The sequence below is a fragment of the Babylonia areolata genome, chromosome 20 (genome assembly GCF_041734735.1).
Source record: "Babylonia areolata isolate BAREFJ2019XMU chromosome 20, ASM4173473v1, whole genome shotgun sequence".
NCBI lineage: Eukaryota > Metazoa > Mollusca > Gastropoda > Neogastropoda > Buccinidae > Babylonia > Babylonia areolata.
In genome coordinates, this window is record NC_134895.1 from 29,995,110 (window position 1) to 30,016,744 (window position 21,635).

General features: G+C 43.4%; 1 protein-coding gene across 4 annotated transcripts in view; it reads left to right on the forward strand.

Moving 5' to 3' along the window:
* The window catches only part of LOC143295389 (phospholipid-transporting ATPase ABCA1-like), a 177,073-nt gene that overhangs the window by 32,880 nt on the left and 122,558 nt on the right, over positions 1–21,635 (forward strand). For all 4 annotated transcript variants that reach the window (XR_013057013.1, XM_076607059.1, XM_076607061.1 and 1 more), the window contains exons 12-17: positions 3,692–3,811; positions 4,320–4,529; positions 12,881–12,974; positions 13,606–13,720; positions 19,524–19,700; positions 20,720–20,942. Coding sequence is in view for 3 of the 4 variants with exons in the window: in XM_076607059.1 (XP_076463174.1) it covers positions 3,692–3,811; positions 4,320–4,529; positions 12,881–12,974; positions 13,606–13,720; positions 19,524–19,700; positions 20,720–20,942 (939 nt within the window). In the remaining variant the exon portion in view is untranslated. The remainder of the gene's footprint in view (positions 1–3,691; positions 3,812–4,319; positions 4,530–12,880; positions 12,975–13,605; positions 13,721–19,523; positions 19,701–20,719; positions 20,943–21,635) is intronic.

Sequence of the window (21,635 nt, forward strand, 5' to 3'; positions counted from 1 at the left end):
GCAGTACCAATCCTTGTTTAGAGTTTGAATCCCAACTCAAATAGTATTCAGTGCCATTCATATTTGAAATTGTAGTAAGGCTTTCAGCTGAATATGTTCTAGTGTTTTGGGTGCTGGTTAGCCATGGTCAGTGGTCAGTGGTGGTCAGCAGTGATAAGCAGTGGTCAGTAGTACTTAGTAGTTGGCAGTAGTCCCTGTCAGCGATGGTTAGTGGTTAGCAGTGGTCAATAGTCAATGGTGGTCAGTGGCGATCGTCAGTGGTTTTCAGCAGTTAATAGTGGTCAGTGGTCAGCAAAGGTGAATGGTCAGCAGTGGTCAGTTGTCATAATGTTCAGCGGTGACCAGTAGTCAGTTTGGACAGTGGTCAGTGGTATGTAAAAGTAGGTAGTCAGCACTTGTTTCTTCTATTTGTAGTTCCTTTTTATTAAAGTTACGTCTGTTGTTAATGGATGGGGATAAATTATTTATTAATGTATATTGTCTTGTGCCCATTGGTCTTTTGTTTTTTCTCTTTGTTCTTTGACATCACTTTTATTGTTTGTATGGTATAGCTAGAATATGTATGTATGTAACTGGTTTCGATACCCCCACGGGGCACAAGAAATAAACTTTTTGCCTTGCTTGCCTTGCCAGTTGCCTTAATGTTCATTGGTGACCAGAGTTCAGTAGTGGCCAGTGGTCAGTTATGGTTAGTGATGGCCAATGGTAAGTAGTGGTCAGTAGTCAGCAATGATTAGTGGTTAGCTATGGTCAATGGTCAGCGGTGGACAGCAGTTAGTCACGGTCAGTGGTCAGCAAAGGTCAATGGTCCCAGGTTTATACACATACATTGCTGAACTCAAGCACAAACACATAACAGAAAAACAAATACACCTAATTGAAAGGAATTATCAGGATTTTTTAAAATATATTAAATGGCTACCCAATTTGGATTTAGTGATGGAACATGGATTCAGCAAATTTTATATAGAGCCAGAGGTGATTCCACAGGTGTGGAAACATTATGATGACTAATTTTGGTTTGATTGGTTTGTTGTGGTTCGGATTTTTGCTGTGATCCATGATATCTGACTGTTAAGGTGTGCTGTGAGCTGAGAATCAAAATGTCATGTTCTATGATCTGTGTTATTCCATGTTTTGTTGTTTTGTTTTTGTTGTTGTTGTGGTGGGTCTGTGTGTTTGTTTGCGTTTGTGCATGCGCGAGGGTGTAAGTGTACACAAGGAGAGTTCTGTGCACGTGCGTATGTGTCTGTGTGTGTGTGGAGGGGGGGGGGGGTTGTGGTGGGGGGGGGGGGGGGGGGCGGGTAGAAGATGAGGTATATGTGTGTATGCATGCCTACACTGTGGGAGCAACGGAATATTGGAATGTGCGGGTGTGCATATATATATATATATCTTTGTATATATGTGTGTGGGGTTGGGGGTGGGGGATATGGGCGTTTGTGTGTGTGCTTGTACAAGATAGTGTGCCTTTGTGTGTGTGTGTGTGTGTGTGTGCCGTGGAAGCTGCGATACGTAGCCTAGAAATGAGTGTGTGGAGGGGGTAGAGGGGGTGCAGGGTAAGGTGTGTGTCTGTGTGTGTGTGTGTGTGTGTTGGGGCTCATGTACGTTTATGTGTATTTGACTGTGCTTTCATATCTGTGAAACTGCATGTTTGGTGCATATCTGTTATGCATATGTGTGTGTATGTGTGAATGTGTGTCTGCTTTTTTTCTTTTTAAAAAACAACAACATTTATTTGCTTATTTATCATCATTGTTGTCTTTATTTATTTATTTATTTATTTTATTTATTTATTTATCTATTTATTTTATTTTCATTATTATTATTATTTATTTATTTTTAATTATATTATTATTATTTATTTATTTATTAATTTAATTTAATTTAATTTAATTTTATTTTATTTTATTTATTTTTTCTCAAGGCCTGACAAAGCGCGATGGGTTACGCTGCTGGTCAGGCATCTGCTTGGCAGATGTGGTGTAGCGTATATGGATTTGTCCGAACGCAGTGACGCCTCCTTGAGCTACTGAAACTGTGGAAAGTAATGGTTGGCTGTCCACAGTGGTCAGTGGCCTTATGTTCAGCAGTGACCATTGGCAGCAGTGGCCAGTGGTCAGTGGCCAGAATTTGTCAGTGGCCATAATGCTCAACAGTGACCAGTGGTCCAGTAGTGGTTGGTGGTGGTCAGAGGTTAGTGGTCAGTAGTGGTGAGTGGTCAGCAGTGGTCAGTGGTAGTCATTCATCCTTACATACCCTCACGCCAACTCTGCTCTTCTTCTAACAACCGCCTGCTTAGGATCCCCCCTGTTCAAACCAAAACGTATGGCCAGTGCAGTTTTTCATACCAAGCCCCCATTCCTTGGAATCAACTGCCTCAGCCTCTCCGTCACTCATCTTCACTGCAATCTTTCAAATCCTGTCTGAAAACCATCTTTTCCCCTCCTGAATAATTAAAATTTTTCAACAGCTTATCCCTTTCCAGTTTGAACTGAAATGACTATTAGTGTGTGACTGTGAGTGAGTCATAGAGTTTCAGAATTTGTTGGTTGTATTTTTGATTGTGTACTATTTATGATTGTATGCTATGACTAGCGTGCGTGTGTGGGCATGTGTGTTGTGTGTGTGTGTGGGGAGGGTGGGGGCGGGACACCTAGGGCTTATTTTCAAGATTAGGTGTAAAAGCTGAATGATAATAATTATAATAGTCAGCTGTGGTCAGTGACAGTCAGCAGTGGCCATTTGTCAGCATTCTGTAGTGGTCGGTCAGCGATGGTCAATGGTCAGCTGTGGTCAGCGGTGGCCAGCAGTGGTCAGTGGTGGTCAATTGTCAGTGGTGGTCAGTGGTTGAATCAGGGGAAAAAGTACTAACATGGCATTTGATGTAGTTGTCAGCAGTGGTTCTAGACCTTGGGTAACTTTAACTGGGGGGAATATTGGCATTGGGGAATATACACCTGGGGAATATGGGCCTGTGGAAACTTGGATCTGGTGGAATAAAGGCCTGGAGTAACAAAGACCTGGGGGAACAAAACGCCAGAATATTTAAATTTGGGGGAACACAGACCTGGGGGAATATAGACCAAGGGGAATTTAAACCTAGGTGAAAAAAAAGTTTGGGAAATCTAGACTTGGGGGAATACAGTGCTGACTCCACTAATCCTTTCCATACAAACACATTATCTTTCTTACTTTCTTTCACTTTTTCAATCTTTTTATCATTCTTTCTCTCTTTCATTGATTCAGTCATTTCTTGCTTCCACTCATTTCTTTTCTAATTCTTTTTTTTTTTTTTTTGTCTTTGCCCAATGTATCTTATTTCTTCCGTTCCATACTTTCTTCCACAATTTCTTATTTCATTGCTCCTTTTCTTTTTTTTTTTTTTTTCCATTTGTTTCTTGCTTTTCCATTTGTTTCTTATTTTTTCTTGACTCTTTTTTGTCTTCAACATTATCAGCATTCAAAAAAAAAACAACTAACAATGGCAATTTGGCGTTTACTATGTAACCGCTGAACTGTCGCTGATAGGCTGAATTGTTGCTGATCAGTGACAGTTCAGCAGTTTACAGAGGCTACCTATTGACAGAACTATGTTTTTGTTTGTGTGTTTACCTTACCGTTCATCTTCCTTTCTCAAACATTCCTTTGAGAACTGGGAATGCTTATGAGCAAGAATGCTTTGTGTCAGGCAAACCGTACATTTGAAAACCTTGGATCCATAGTGGACTTGGCTGACCAATGGTTGACAATGGCCTCTCCTGCAATCTATGAATTTTTGGAACAGGACCCCAGTATTCAGTTGCTCAGGGTAAAGAATTTCATTGGACTTTATAGTTACCTTTACTGAAACATTTTGTTCATCAGAGCAAGCATTTGAATATGAATAATGTCAGTGAAGCTCTTTGTACGAAGTAAATGTAGATTCAAATAGCAGGACAGCAAATAGTGTATCCCAGTTTAGCATGCTTTTTGTTTTTTGAATTTCTTAATTTTCAAATTTTGAACCTCTGCATATTCAAGTATGGACTATAGCCCAGTGGTAGAATGATAAGAATTTCAGTATATTGTACAATTACAAGTAAACACTGAAAGCATATTCAAGTGCTTTCCCCATTATAAGAAAATTACTGAATATTGAAATATATATACATAGGATAAAAGGAAAACCTTTTCTAGCGATAAGTTTTTATGTTTAGAACTATTCTGACTTTGATGAAAGGGTGTGGAGTTAAGTAGCTTTGACAAATGACTTTTTAATCATTTGATATGGTTTTTTTTATTCTAATTATCTGTTGTTTCTTTGCCCTCTTGAACAGAACTTTGTCTCTGGAGGTAACTGCCATTTTGTGGTCAACCTCCTGAATTCCAGTCAGCTGGGCATTCTCCCCAACCTGCCTCAGCTGGACCCTGCCTTTTGTGATGTCCTGATGGCCTTTCTGTCTAACGACAGCAGCAGCAGCTTTGACTGGAAGGATGCTCTGCTCAGTATTGATGGCTTAGCCAACATGACACGAACATTTGCTGGGGTACGTTGGAAGATTGTGAGGCAAGAAGCTGTGGAGGATATGTGTGAGTGTTGTGCAGTTGTGAGCACTGTGAGTGCTGTATTTTGCATGTAGTTTTCTGGCTTCTTCGTTGTTTAGAAAATAATTCAGAATTGTAGTGAATGGTTTAAACATAATTCTTAAGACAGGTTTGCACAGAGAAAATTCAGGAGCACAGATCTGCAATAAATCAAAGGTTATGGTATGCTCAGTCAACAGTATATATACACACTGCATGTGCCTCAACTGCAGAAGCAGTGATTGATTCTCAAGTAAATCTAACCCCTTGCCTGCCTTGGGAAGTGAGACTTATGTCCCTTTTGTTGTACTGTTACAATCCTACATGACGTAACTCTCACGTCCAGTTTTCATAAACAGTTCACAGTTGATGATGATGGAGTCTCCCGTCAGTCAGACGGATGAGTAGGCAGGCAGGCTTATCTGTCGGTGTGTGTCCTCATATGGGAGAAGAGGCCAATTCTGGATGCGCAGCACTTCCCACAGGTGTTGCAAGGGAAAATGTCTTCAGAAGTTGAGCCCTGCTTCCTTCGCTCACGCTTCTCCTTAACCCTATGAGCCCTGAGTTCCTGAGCAATTTTAACCCTTCTGCCTGAGCTCCTGAGCCAAAATTTGCAAATAATTGGTATTAAACTCTTTGAGCCCTGACCACCGCTTTACCGGTGGCAGAGAAAAATGACATAATGCCCAGCCACTGGTTGAGCAGTGCGTAAACACTTGAAGCGTCTCAACCTGGCCCGTCAGGGCAGAAATCAGGGACAAAACATGTGAGAAAACAACTGTACACAATGCAGCAAGTAATTGATATGCTTGATGATTTATTGGAAGTAGAGTATGACAATGATTACTCTGATAGTGAGGTGGAATTCGAATTGGATGATTTTGCTACAGATAGTGATGTTGAAAATGAATCTGACCATGCAGAATCAGTTGATCAAAGGAGGCGTGTCAGGTTGAGACTCTGCACACTTCATGGAAGAAATCAATCTTTTTTATCCAAAGCACATGCACAAAACACAGTGAAAAGGCAGGGCAATGTTGGTACTACGTTCGTTGACGTCAGAATATTACGGTTTTTCTGATTGGCTCTTCAGTATAAGTCAACCAATAGCAAAACACGACACAAGTGTTTACACACCGCTCAACCGGAGGCCAGGAATTATGCCACCCCTCCCCAACACCGGTAAAGCGGTGGTCAGGGCTCAAAGGGTTAACGGCCAGCGTTCTCTTGTTTTCAAATGTCTTTATGCCACTAGAGCACAGCATCCTCCAGCGACAGCGGTCAAGGGCATCAGTTTCCCAGGAAGCGATGTCTATGTCACAGGCTTTGAGGTTTGTCTTCAAGGTGTCCTTGAAGCGCTTGCAGGGTCTTCCAAGTTCACGGTGGCCTTCCTTCAGCTGGCCATACAAAAGCACCTTCAGGATCCTGCTGTCTGTCATGCGGACAACTTGTCCTGTCCAGCGTAGCTGGCACTGGATCAGCAGGCTTTCGATGCTGGGCAGGCCGCTCCTCTCTAGGACCTGGAGGTTGGAGACCCTGTCTTGCCACTTTATGCCGAGGATCTTTCGTAGGCATCTCTGGTGAAACTGCTCAAGTTGTTGAATGTGACGGCATTCTGTGAACTAGCCGGTTGGTACATGGACTCGGTCTTGCTGAGGCTGATGGTGAGTCCAAAGCACCTGCAGGAGGTTGAGAACCTGTCCATAATGAACTGCATGTCCTCATGGGTGTGTGCAGCAAGCGCACAGTCATCAGCGAAGAGGAACTCTCTCATCAGTGCCTCAAACACCCTGGACTTGGCATGGAGTCGCTGTAAGTTGAAAAGTTTGCCATCTATGCAAAACTGAATGTAGATGCCCCAGTCACAGTCTTGGAAGGCATCAATCAGCATGGCAGAGAAGAGAATGGAGTTTAATTAAATTAAAAATATTGCTTAGAGCCCAGCCGACCATGAAGGCCCCGCTTCACTCCATTTACCACAGGGAACGGGTGCGACATGTCAGTATTTTCCTGTACTCTAGCTTGCATGCCATCGTTGAAAGACGCAGTCAGCTGGATTAGGCTCTCTGGGCAGCCAAACTTCAGGAGGATCTTCCACAGACTATGGCAGTTCACCATGTCAAAGGCCTTAGTCAGGTCTACAAAGACCATGTGGAGCTCCCTGTTCTGCTCACAGCACTTCTCTTGCATCTGGCGTACAGCAAACACCATGTCACATGTTCCCCTGCCTGAGCGGAAGCTGCACTGTGCTTCAGGATGACTGTGTTGGAGACATGGTCAACCAGTCTGTTCAGTATGATGTGGGCGAGGATCTTGCCAGCGATGCAGAGAAGAGAGATTCCACGGTGGTTATCGCAGGATGTTTTGTCTCCCTTCCATTTGTAAATGTGGACAATAGAAGCATCCTTGAAATCCTTGGGGACCTCCCCTCTCTCCCAGATAGACTGGAACAGGGTGGTCAGTTTGTCTGTCAGCACCTCGCCTCCATACTTGTAGATGTCAGCCTGGATTCCATCCGCTCCAGGTGCTTTTCCTGACGTTGTCAGCTTCAGTGCCTTCTGGGTCTCAACCTTGGTGGGAGGGGCATCTAGCGAGTCATTGGTAGCTGTGAGAGGGCTGCAATTGCCTCGTCAGATACGGATGAGTCCCTGTTGAGGAGGGTGTTGAAGTGCTCTGCCCAGCGGGCAAGGATGTCTTTCTTGTCTGTCAGGAGGGTGGTCTGGTCCGAGGCTCGGACAGGGGTTGATCCTGTGACTCTCGGCCCATACACAGCTCGGAGACCATAATGGAAGGTCTTCATGTCGTGAGCATCAGCAGTGGACTGGAGCTCTTCGGACTTTCTATCCCACCAGGTGTTCTTCATCTCACGCAGTCTCTTCTGTACGAGTTGCTTGGTTAGGAAGAACTGGTTCTCCTTTCTATGGCAGTCTTTATCAGAAATGTGATCCTGATGCCGTATATGCAATGTGTTCAGGAGCTTGGGGATTCGTTCTTGTCAAATCAGTCTTTGTGGCTCCTCTGTACAAAGCCGAGTGTGTCAGCTGCTGCTGTGTACACAGTATCTCTAAAGGTACTCCATACCTCTTCTACATCAGTCGATGCAGGAATTTCTTGGAGAGCTACTTGGATTTGCTGCTGCAGCACGTCCTTGGTGATAGGGAGGCGGTGGATGTTCAGCTTCCTAGGGGGTTTCTGCCTGGCTGGTTGGAGCTCGCGTGCAAGTCTGATGTTCATCTTGCTGCGTACCAGGCGATGGTCTGACCAACAGACTGCTCCTCTCATGCAGCGTGTATTGGAAACATCACCTCTGTCCCTCTGCCGGACAATCACATAGTCCAGCATGTGCCATTGCTTGGAGCGGGGGTGCATCCATGTGTTCTTGTACTTGTCCGCTTGTTGGAAGAGGGTGTTGGTGATGGTCAGTCCATGCTGCGTGCAGAGCGAGAGCAAAAGCAGTCCGTTGGAGTTGCACTTGCCAGTGCCGTGTTGCCTAGGACTTTTGGCCACGAGGAGAAGTCCACGCCGACGCGGGCATTGAAATTCCCAAGGATAATCAGCCTGTCCTTTCTGTCTGCCGCTGAAATGGTGTGGCTGAGCTCCTCATAGAAAGGTTCTTTGATGTCATCAGGGTTGGTCATCGTCGGGGCATAGCAGCTGATGACTGTTGCGAAGTGATCCTTGGGACAGCTTCAGATGCAGGGTCATCAGCCTGTCGTTTATCCCATGTGGAAGGCTGTCAAGCTGTCGTGCAAGTTTGGTTCATATGGCAAAGCCCACACCTGAGGTTCTTGGGATGCCATGCAGTTGTGTTTCACCCACAAACCTGGTTTCGCTCAGGGCTGCTATGTCCACCTGGTAGCGATCAAGCATTCTAGCAATGAGCGCTGTGCATCTTTTTGGTCTGTCGTCTCTATCTAAGAGGGTGCGAAAATTCCAGGCACCCAGATTCAGGGCATGACTTCTGGTTCTTTTCTTTTGTTGTTTTCGACCGCTATTGTTGGATGTCCAAGTAGGTGCGGTTTCCTACTAGGTACTAGGTGAGGCAGGCTTTGTTAGGGGATCCTTTTATCTCCCCTTCCCCATGTGGGGAGAGCAGTGCTGTCCCTAAAAAGGGCTGCTCTGACACTGTGGGAGGATACGGGCGCCCCATCTGCCCCAGTCTACGGCAGACGACCATCACCCCACAGTCGCCTGCGTGCAGAGTCGTGACTAGGAACTGCCAGCAGCATCCTCTGCCTGTCCCTGTTACCACTTCTCCATCACCGCAGGGCTTGAGAAAGTTGGGTGTTGAAGGGCTAGTTTGTCGTTCCGACATTAGCCTGGTTGCCTGACCAGCACAGGTGACTTTTTTTAGCGAGGAGGAGTTGTGCAGTCCCTTCCCCACTGTCTTGCCTACTGACGCTCACAGTCCCACAGGTGCAGATACTGTCACGTGTAGGACGGCCTCAGCAGGTGCAGGTTTTTTTTTCGGAGCTCCGTCTCCTAGGGGGACTTCCAGCCAAGGATATGAGCTCCCCCTGGCCTTCAGAGCCATTGGGAAAGGTTTCTTCCTCCGCTTGGTCCGTCGTTGGGAGACTTCACACGTGGCAGGTAGTACTGGGTTACATGGTACCAGTAGGAAGGGCTATGCCCCTGACCTGACCTATTGCCCCTGACCTGACCTATAGTTAAAGTTGATAGTTAAAGGGAAACAACCTACTTTGTTTCTCCTTGTCTTCCAGGATGTAGGCTTGGGAATTTAGATTGAAATGTGCATTAGGTCCAAATGTGAGCAACAAAACTGTTCTTTTTATGATAAAATAGAATAATCATACTGATGACACTGATATAAAGTTTATTACTGTAGGGGGGCAGGAACATAATGAAATTGTGATTTTTAATGTAAAGATTCATGTGGTTTTATTGCTTCTGGCTGTGAGAGAGTGCCTTACAATGAGTTGCAAGGCAAGAGTGTATGAGAGAGGGAGGTTTGGCAAGCGTGGTATGCACCTCACTAGAAGAAACCAAGCGTTTTGTGTAGTACAGTACATGTGACTGACTGCTGCCGCGCTGTTGCTGACGTGTACCTCTGTGAGCTGAACACTGTGGCAGATAACAAGTACTGTACAGAAAGCTAGTAAGAGAGCTCTTTTGGGTCAAAAGGAAACAAACATTTTCAGTTTCATGTATTTCATACTAAATTGGTCAAAGCAAGTTTTCTTTTATGAATGTTTTCCAGTTTCTTACGAGTAATGACATTTCATTAATAGTGAAATAAGTATAGACTGCAAAGGTGAATTTACTAAGGCAGCACGGGATCATTTAATTCAAAAATACAATTTTGTTGACTTTTTATGCAATGCATAACTTGGAAATACTTCATGTTCTGCTTAACCTCTTGACTGCGCTGTTGACGTACAGCGTACGTCATGAAATGTCGCTCACCAGTGCTGTATCAACATGCGTCGTACGTCATGTTACAACGTTCAATGTTTCGAGTCCCGCATTACAGAAAACACAGTCTGCTAACCATTAAATTAGCTCCCCTGAGAGCTCTTTATCTCCTGAGTTCCATGAGCTAAAATTATTCATCGGATTGTCATATTTATGGCGAAAGTTTTGCAAGTTTGTATGAAGCTCAAGTTGTGTTAGCAAAGCCATGGCTGAACGCAGACAAACCCCAACACTTGCACTAGTATTGAAAAAAAATCTTTTGCGATGCAAACAGTACAAATGAAGATTGTGGACTGAAAGAGATAGAACTGCGTGAAGTTGATGCCGAATATGCTGATTTTGACATGGAGGGGGGTGGGAGGTGGATTTGCTTGACGAAACAGAAGATAGACAAGATCAGCTGATTCAAGATGCAGGTGGGTGTTTACGAGGTTTGTCAGTTTATTATTTTCTTTCTGTTTGTTGTAACAATGAATATGACTGCATTGTGTGTTTTGAATGTGTTCGCTGTGGTAAGTAGCTTCGTCAGTCACTGATCAGTGTGTGAGAGTGAGAATCAGTCAGTCACGTGTGTACTGTGTGTGACCATCACAGCCCAAGGAGGCGTGGCTTGCTGGCTGGCTCATTGTTGATGACAGCATGTGTCGCTCACCAAGAGCTTTCTGTGTATTCGTTTCCAAGTGTGTATCGGTTTGTTGTTGTTGTTGTTGTTGTTGTTCATTGTTGTTGTTTTATGTGTGTGTGAGAGAGAGAGAGTGGTGGTGGGGGGGGGGGAGATGTTTGTAAAACTGAAATCAGATAAAGATATACAGAATTATATGCCTAAATTACTTTGTAAGTGCAACACTTGTAGAAGTGTGTGTGTGTGTGTGTGTGTGTGTGTTGTCATTTTGTTTTGTATGAGAAAGAGAGAACGAAGGGGGTGTGGCATACCATGAACCAGTTTCAGCGTGTGTGTATTTTTGGGGTTTGGGGTGGGGTAGGTGTGTGTTTGTTTGTATTTCAGCTTCTGAAAATAATCAGAAATAAAATGGTACCATTTCATGATCTTTTTATATGTAAAAAAAAACAACCCAATAAAAATACCCTCCAAAAAACCCAACAAACTTAGTCTTTTGTGCAATGTGTTTCAGGTATGCAGCATGGTGATGATCGTGATGTTCATCTTGGACCATCTGGAGTTGACAACTTGCCACAAACCTACAGCTGAAGAGCAACAGCAGCAAGACCAAAGGGCAGTAAACAAGCCTCCAGCAATTCTGGATTACAACAAAAACATGGGTGCCATGGACCATTGTGACCAACAGCTGCAGCCCTATGATGCCACAAGGAAAACCCTGAATTGGTACAAATAGCTGTGTGTGCATTTTCTACAAATTGCCATGCTGAATGCACACATCCTCTACAAAAAGCAGGCAACAGCAGTACACTCCTGGACTTCCAGAAGGATGTAATTAGTGCCATGATTTTTGGTGACCAAGACCAAGACACTGCTAAATATGACCACGCTGTTTGTCTTGTGTGGACAACACTTCATTGATGTCATCCCAATACCCCACACAAGGCCTGGCCACAAAGGAGGTGCAGAGTCTGCTGGAAGAAAGGACAAAGAAAGAATGTGAGGTTCTACTGCCCAGACTGCCCCAGCAAACCAGCACTGTGTCTTGAAGACTGTTTCTGCAAGTGCCACACACAGCGTTTTTACTGGCGATAGATCCTGGGTGAGTACACCCTTTTCATTCTTTGTGTGGACTGTGTTGGAGTCTTATGCACCTGGACACTGTTGCTCAGCCTTGACAGTGTGTGTGGTTGATCACAACAGTCACAAGAAAGACTGGTTGATAACCTGGTTGATATTGTAGCACCTACATGATGGAATGACAGTCCCAATTTTTGTTATTAATGCATTTTATGGAATTTTTCTGTCAGATTGACTCATTATTTGAACAAGTGAGTATTAAAAGCAAAATCTTGGTTCATTTTCCTTTCATTTGATATATACTTTTATGCACTTATCTTCAGTACTTTTTGAAATATAAGCAAATTAAAATCATTCGCGTGTTTTTCGTGTTTTTCTGAAAATTTTCTCAGCACAGGTTATAGTAAAACGTACTAGCAGCGAAGGGGTTAATAATGTGTAGAATATGAATATAACCAGGTTTGTGTGAATGAACTTTGTCATAGCACTGTCCAGACAATTAATTCAGAAAGTATGGTAGGCAGATGATGGCAAAATCGACCAGTGCAGCATCATGTCTTGATGTGAAAACTTTATATCAGTGTGATCAGTATGATTTGTTTTATTTTATCGTAAAGGGCCACAGGTACCTAATGAAAACAAATTTGACTGGGAATTCTGGAATTAATAGCCATGCAGAAATTTGTTAACCATTTGATTTCATGGATATTTTCTTTGACTCAGATTTAAAACAACAAAAAACAGTTATACAATGGAATTATGAAACCTTTATTGACTCCTTAAAGTATGATGTATGAATGATCATCATGAAAAATGTCATGGAGACACCTTTGTATTTGAGGAAGCATTGCACATTTTTTGCAGTTTTTCAGCAGCATACAGGAATGCCAAAATAGTTCAAATGTTCAGCAGACAAGGGGTTATTTTCTGTCTTATTCAGTCATTCCTCACTGTCTGTCTCAGCACAAATATATTAATTTATTTGTCAGACATATTTGATGAAATTTGGGTTTCTGCAGAACAATGATTTTCATGATGCAAGTTACAATGAAAATTTATATTGCCATTAGTTTTATACTTATCACTGGTTTCTAGTGTTTTAAGTTGTGATGAATTTATATTTTGTGCAGATATGACAAAACTTTCAATCATTTTTATTAATAACAGTGAATTTTTCAACAGTGCTTCCGCTTTGACAAGTTTCAACCATATGAGTCTGAGGCTGATGTGGTTGGGAAAAGTTTGCCTCTAATTGAAAACAACACATTTTGGGCTGGTGAGATTATTTTTATAATTTGAATTAATTTAAATTCAAATTTGGTCTGTGATTATGTCTGATGAGAATAGTAATTCACTCAGGTTTTTGGAGCTGCAAAACCTATAATTTGAATTTTTGTTTCATGTTGTTTTGCGTTCTGTGAGAGAATGTAGCATTACTTTGCATTGTATCATTTTGTCTCATAGACAATAACATTAGTCAGAATCATTAGTGTAAAGAATAGTCATTTTAACACACAACATAACATGTTATCACACACACACACACACACACACACACACACACACACACCTGCACATGTGCATATCAAATAAATTCACAACATTGGCCAAGATTTTTAGGCAATATAATTCATTGATAAGGGAGCATGAATGCATATGAATAGTTATAAAGTTTGGTCTGAAACCTATGGATTCTTTGTATTGTATTTTCAAAGTATTTCGGATAGAGTTAGGAAGAGGAATATGGGAGAAGTGGATAAAGGTGATGCAATTTTCAAATAAAAAATGCATACTTCAAAGTGTGTGTGCTTATGCACATCTGTGTGTGTGTGTGTGTGTGTGTGTGTGTGTGTGTGTGTGTGTGTGTGTGTGTTTACCTGCACATAATTGTGTGCTTCAATGTGCAGCTGTGATATTTGAGAACATGGATGGCAGTCACGGGAATGAGGTGCCGACTTTCATCAAGTACAAAATCCGCATGAACTCAGACTATGTGGACAGCACCAAGAAACTCAGGGCTAAGTCAGTATCCACCTGCTTTCATTATCTCTTTGGTTTGGGTAAAAGATGTACTTTTAAAGTTTAAAGGAGGAAGGTGGCAGAATGGTTAATACACTTATCTGCCAATACAGTGTCTGTGAGGGTCTGGATTCTAGTCCTTCATGGGGATTTTTCATTTTGTTTTATCAATTTGCCATCCAAATATACATGTCTGCCAAAAATAAATAATGGTATGAATGTACCAGGGTATGGTTAGAAAATACATTGTTTTTGTATTGTCGCAAAAGTGTGTGATCAACAAAAATGGTATGTTGTTATTAAAAAAGTGTTCTAACTGACTAAGATTAGGTTTGTAAGTCTTCATATTATATTATTTTCAGTTTCAATTCTCAAGGAGGCATCACTGTGTTTGGACAAATCCATGTATGCTACACCACATCTGCTAGGCAGATGCCTGGCAGCAGCACTTCCCAACACGCTTGTCAGGCCTTGAGTGCATGCTTATATATGTGTGTACCTATCAGAGTGGATTTCTTTTTACATAATTTTGCCTCATGACAACACTTTGTTGCCATGTGTTCTTTTTCAATGCGCCAAGTAAGTGCTGCACACGGTACCTCGGTTTATTGTCTCATCGAAAATACTAGATGCACAGTTTGATTTTCCTGTCAAACTTGGGAGAAAAGCCAGGAGCAGGATTCGAACCTACTCCCTCGCGCACTCTGTATTGGCAGCTGAGCTTCCTATTATATTAGTCTTCTACTGTCAAGAATGACTTGCTTATATATACCGGAGTGCCCAAAACATTCTATTACTGACCCAAACTCCACAACTTCAAGTGTCATGTTACCACAATTTACAACGATTCATTTTGTAAACAAAACATCATCAGTAATAATCCATGTGTCCATGCACCCCACTAACATCTGCAGGGGGAGTTTTCCACAATATCTGCTTTGTAGTTTGGTCAGTTTTTCTGTCTATAATTACCTGTCTCACATAACGTCATTTGTGGTATTAGAATCCAGAATTTTTTTTTTTTTTTTTTTAAAGAGCAAAGAAAAATAAAGAACCCCCACCAATCCCCCTCTTGTGAAAGGTGTGACCAACACAAATAGACAGTTTAGAGTTAATTGTAATATTATCCCCAGTCAGATCAATACAGTGTGAATTCTTTCATAAAAATGCATTGGATAAAGAAAAGAAAATATATCCCATTTCATTTACAATATGACTCTTGCAGTTGGCTGGGCCATATACAGTGTTAATTAGACTGATTAAATGCAATACTGAATATATAACACAAAATGTATTCTAACACAGTGCCTTATCATATCTGCATTTACCTCATGCTGATAAAGAAATCCTTCATCCAATAAATCAGATTGCTGGCATTTGAGCATTTTCAGTACACCTGAAGTATTTGATCATGTGACAAGCTATTACAGCACCAATCCAATTTTGAAGTCATTCATGGAATAGCTCACTCTAATTCTTTTCTGTAGACATAAAGAAATTAACTGTTTGATAAGATGTGTGGATTCAGTGCTGTTTCAAGCATGTATACTCCCAGAAGTCATTTATAGGGCCCAATGAAGGAAGAATGGTCAATATTTACCCTCCCACTGCATTTATACCATAATTTAAACTTGGCAGACAGGTAAATTATGATTTCTGACGTAAAAACGCTTAAGAAAATCACTATGAGAAATCCCCCTCGCCAGGGTAAGTGTTACCATGTGTCACCCACTCTTGCCTTTTCTCCCATGTTTGACTTGAAAATCAATCTGAGCATCCAGTCATTCAGATTTGGAGATATACCAAGGTCTTGTATGCAGCACACACTTGGCACACTGAAAAAGAACCCATGGCAACAAAAGTTTTGTCCTGTGGCAAAATTATGAAGAAGAAATCCAATCAGCCAAATATATATGCATGCACTCAAGGCCTGGCTAGCACATTGTGTTATGCTGCTGTCAGGTGTGTGCCTTGCAGATGTGGTGTAGCATATGCAGATGTGTCCAAACAGTGACCCCTCCTTGAGAAAGGATTGAAACTGAAACTGCAGTGATGTTTATCCTGTTTCTTGAGAATCTGACCAGTTTTGTTTTCAGATCGATTGACAAGCTGCAGTAGAACATTTAGTATACATTCTTGTGAATCTTTCATTCAGTTCATTTCTCCATACCACTTGTCTGTTGCCTGTGCCTTGCTTCACAAACACAGTCTCTCTGTTAGTGCTCCATTTCTTCTTCTGAATGTGTGTTGTTTCTGTCTGTTTTATCATTTCATTTTAACAGTTTTTTCATGTTGTACTGTTTGCTATTATCATGCATAATACACCAAAAGTTATCGTCAGTGACTTGAACTTGTGGGCTGGTGATTATGTGTAGTGTTTCATTCTGTTGTCAGCAAGGTTAGATTGGTGGTGGTCTGTTCATCATGATTTCTTTCATCTTGGGTTTGATTTTTTTCTCAGGTATTGCACAGAATAAGTTAAAAAAAAAAAAAAAAATATATATATATATATATTGATGCAAACTGGAGATAAGGAATTTCTTATAGACCTGTACTAATCAACATTATTGTTATTATACTTGTTATTAGCAATAGAAGTGAGACCAGACTGGCAGAAGAAGGCGAACTCTGTGAGTGAGGCGCAGGTTACACCTTCTTTTGGAGTGGTCGCGGACCTGAAGAGAGACGTGAGGCTGGAGTTGGCTTTACAGTGAAGACAACACTCGTTGGCAAGCTGGCTGGCTCCCCGAAAGGAGTGAACGATCGCCTGATGACGATGAAACTCCCTTTATGCAACGGGAAGAAGTTTACCACCATTGTCGGCGCCTACGCGCCCACCATGACCAGCCCAGATGAGATCAAGGACAAGTTCTATGAGGACCTGAACACTGTCATCACCACTGTTCCCAACGCAGACAAGTTCCTCATTCTTGGTGACTTTAACGCAAGAGTTGGTTGTGACAGCACCTCCTGGGAAGGCGTGATTGGGAAGCATGGGGTTGGCAACTGTAACAGCAATGGCCAACTACTTCTCCAGACATGTGCCGAGCACAACCTTCTTATCACAAACACCATCTTCTGCCTCCCTACCCGTAACATGACGTCATGGATGCATCCTCGCTCTGGGCATTGGCATCTCATCGACTTTGTCATCGTCAGGAAGAGGGACAGGCAGGACGTACGAGTCACGAGGGCCATGTGCGGTGCCGAGTGCTGGACAGACCACCGCCTTATCGTCTCCAAACTCAACCTCCGCATCCAGCCCAAGAGACGGCCTCAGGGCATGAAAGCACCCAAATGCCTGAATGTCAGCAAGCTGGAGCTAGGCAACATCAAGCAGAGCTTTGCTGACACCCTGGAGGAACGCCTTGAGTCCACCGTGCTGGACAGCCAGAATGTGGAGGCAGCATGGGGTGCACTGCATGAGACGGTGTACAACACTGCCATGGAGTGCCTGGGGCCTTCTGCCAGGAAGCACAAAGACTGGTTTGATAACTGCACTGAGATCAAGCAGCTGCTGGAAGACAAACGCCAAGCCTACAGAGCCCACATTGAAGATCCCAAGTCACAGTCAAAGAAAGACATACTGAAGAGCGCACGCAGCACCATCCAGCTGAAGCTGCGGCCGATGCAGGATTCGTGGTTGAGCAACAAAGCTGATGAGATCCAGGGCTTTGCAGACAGGAACGACATGAAGAACTTCTATAACGGCCTGAAAGAAGTCTACGGTCCCACCACCTCCGGATCTGCTCCACTCCTCAGTGCTGATGGTTCTACCCTAATCACTGACAAGGACGGGATCCTTAAGAGATGGGCTGAATTCTTTGACAGCATACTGAACCGCCCTTCCACCATCAATGATGAAGCCATCGACCGACTCCCCCAGGTGCCAGTCAGTGTGTCGTTGGATGCCATTCCAACTTTGGAGGAGACCCAGAAAGCTATCCGTCTGCTATCCAATGGCAAAGCCCCTGGCTCAGACTCCATTCCAGCTGAGGTCTACAAAGAAGGTGGTATGGCACTGACTGAGAAGCTTCATCAGCTGTTCCAGCTCATCTGGCAGCATGAGGCAGTTCCACAGGACTTCAAAGACGCGTCCATCATACATCTGTACAAGCACAAAGGAAATCGTCAGGCCTGTGACAACCATCGTGGAATATCCCTGCTGTCCGTCGCAGGCAAGACTCTGGCCAGAGTGCTACTCAACCGTCTCATAGCGCACCTTGAGCAAGGTCTCCTACCAGAGAGCCAGTGTGGCTTCCGGAAAGAATGCGGGACTATCGACATGGTGTTTGCTGCCAGGCAGCTCCAGGAGAAGTGTCAGGAACAGAACGCCAACCTTTACTCCACCTATGTCGATCTGACCAAGGCCTTCGATACTGTTAGCAGAGATGGCCTTTGGAGAATCATGGCGAAGTACGGATGTCCCAGAAAGTTCATCACCATCATACACGATGGGATGTTGGCCCGAGTCCAAGACAACGGAGAGACTTCAGAAACATTCCCTGTCTCCAACGGAGTCAAGCAAGGGTGTGTTCTTGCCCCCACCCTGTTCAGTCTCATGTTTTCAGCCATGCTGACAGATGCCTTCAGAGACGCTGATGTAGGCATTGGCATCAGGTACCGCAGAGATGGCTCACTCTTCAACCTCAGGAGGCTTCAAGCAAAAACCAAGGTGAGGACAGACACCGTCAACGACTTCCTGTTTGCTGATGACTGCGCTGTCAACGCTGCCTCTGAAGCTGACATACAACACAGCGTCGACAAGTTCTCTGCTGCCTGTGACAACTTTGGCTTCACAATCAGCACAAAGAAGACTGAGGTGATGCACCAGCCAGCTCCAGGAAAGCCTTACGTTGAACCAAACATCCTCATCAACGGGCAACGACTGAACGCGGTAGACAAGTTCACATACCTGGGCAGTACACTCTCTTGCACAGTCATTGACGACGAGGTGAATGCCAGACTCGCCAAAGCCAGCGCTGCCTTCAGCAGACTCCATAAGAACGTTTGGAACAGGAGAGGCATCACCCTGGAGACGAAGCTCAAAGTATACAAGGCCATAGTTCTCACCACACTGCTCTATGGATGTGAATCATGGACGGTCTACAAACGCCACGCCAAAAAGCTGAACCACTTCCACACCACCAGCCTCAGAAAACTTCTCGGCATAAAGTGGCAAGAGAAGATTCCTGACACAGAGGTGCTCACTCGTGCAAACTTGCCCAGCATCTACACCATCTTGATGCAGGCCCAGCTGCTCTGGGCAGGCCATGTACTTTGCATGCCAGACCACCAGCTTCCCAAGAAACTGCTGTACGACGGACTCCAACATGGCAAGCACTCCCATGGAGGCCAAAAGAAGCGCTTCAAAGACACTCTGAAAACCTCTCTGAAGGCCTTCAACATCAGCCATGACACATGGGAGCTGAATGCAATGGACAGACCAAAGTGGCGTTCAGCTGTCCACAAGGCGCCAAATCCTGTGAGGCCAACAGAATTGCTGCAGCAGAGCAACACAGACAGGCCAGGAAAAGCAGTGCCAGCAAGTCCCCGACAGCTGCCACCATCCCCTGTCCACACTGCGTCAGAACCTTCCGGGTGCGGATTGGCCTGACCAGTCATCTGTGCACCCACAGAGCCCAACCCACCCACCCCCAGGATGACTAGATGGTCCTCGTCAATCCCGACGGACGAACCACACACACACAGCAATAGAAGTGTTCTGCTTGACTATCCAGACATCTCCCTAATTTCAAAGTCAAATTTCAGTGCTATATTCTCTTTTCCTTCTGTTGATAAACAGATACTGGCGTCCTCGCCCCCGTGGCCGAGCAGTGATTGACACAAAGTACACGACTTATGGCTTTGCCTACATTCAGGACATGGTGGACCATGCTATAATTCGACTCCATGCCAACATCACTCAGGAAGAGGGTGTAGTGGTGCAGCAGTTTCCATACCCTTGTTGGATCTACGACAAGTAAGAGTACTGGTCCACATCGTGATGCTGTCACTATTATCAGTGCTTACTGAATTAAAGTCTTCTTTTTCTGCTTCTGTGTTTGTGGGTTGTTACTTCTACATTCACTTATCTCTACAATCGGGTTTATATGCTGTGCTTTAGATATGCATACTCCATTTTCAGGGGTGTTAATGCTGGGTTTATTTAGGTTCCCATAGCTCACTGAATACTGACATGGATTATGGGATCTTAAAGTCTGTATTTGATCTTCTGCATGTGTATACACTTCCAGCTCTCACAAAGCATCATGCAGAATGACCTGGCACAGTCCTAGTGATGAACATCACAATCAGATAGACTACTTTTTAGTCCAGAAACATTTCAGATCGAGTGTGGACATCGCACAGACTAGAACTTTCCCAGGAGCAGATGTTGGCAGTGACTATGACTTGGTCATGATGTCCTTTTGCTTACATTTCCAGAAGATGTGTAAGTCAAAATTCATGAGACTCAAATTTGACCTTGACAAGCTGAAAGACCCTGGGGTAGTAGAAGCTTTTAAGGCAACCATAGGAGGAAAGTTTGCACCACGACTCATCCTCCGTGCAGAAGAGGTGGACATGAACACCATGTTGTCTGCCTTTAGCACAGCATTGATAGAAGTGGCTGCCACTGACATCCTCAGCAAACAGTCCCATGAAGAAGCCATGGGTCACTGACGAGCTGCTAGAACTTTGCAACAAGAGATGTGAACCAAAGAAAATTAAAAAAGAACCCGAAGGGGCAGCAAAGTACAGGAATGAATTCCTGAATGAATTTTCACCAGTTGACCAAATTTTCTCATATATAGGTAAGCAAATTCATGTTTGTTAAGGTGACCTACATGATGAATTACAAACCTGTACACATGTGATAATTTAGAGACTTGATTTTGAAGCTGGTTTCAAGAATGTGCCAGTATGTTCTTTGCAAAACCAGTGCATGCCAGTGTGTTCTTTACAAAAAGAGTGATCCATGCTTGTGTGTTGTGTATGCAGGTTTGTGTTTGCCATCTCGCGCAGTCTGCCTCTGTTCATGGTGATCTCGTGGATCTACTCAGTGGCCATGATCATCAAAGGCATTGTGCATGAGAAGGAGACGCGGCTGAAAGAAGTGATGAAGATCATGGGGCTGGGCAATGGGGTCCACTGGCTGGCTTGGTTCATCAACGCCTTCGTTATGATGATCCTCACTGTCTTCCTCTTCTGTGTCGTTCTGAAGGTCAGTCAGTCAGTTACAGTGTGGATGGTGTGGTGGGATGGGTGTTCTGATAGTATGAAGTGTTTGTGTTTCCTTATACACATGCATTCAAGCAGTCCTTCAAGAAGGATTCAACACACATGCATGCTCTCTCTTTCTCTCTCTCTCTCTCACACACACACACATGAAAGTTCATCCTCTTACAAGGTTTTTTGAGCAGTGTCAACTAGAATTAAAATCATTTATGAATGCACTATGGAGACAAAAACAAATCATAGTAGAAAAATCATACAATCAAAGTTTACTTTAAAATGCATGAAAACAAAATGACTTGATGACAAATACATTAGGGATCAATACTCATCGGTATCATTTACTAAAGCTTTAGGTTTACCTTAGATACAGGAACAAATTCATGATATAGATAACAAACTGAGCAGTCAACCTATCATTAATGGCACAGAAGTGAATGAAATTGTTAATGAATTCACACAAATAATGAAGTCATCAGTGAATGTTAGTTTGAAAACAGAATCTAGATTTCATAAGGAAAAATGCAGAAGAAATAAAAAATGGTTTGACTGAGACTGTCATGAACGCAGGAGAGACATTAAATCAATTTTGAATGAGTTAAATAGGCAGCCATACAATTAGTCTTTACGCCAAAAATATTTTGCTGAATGCACGGTAAACAACAGTACAACAGACTGGTAA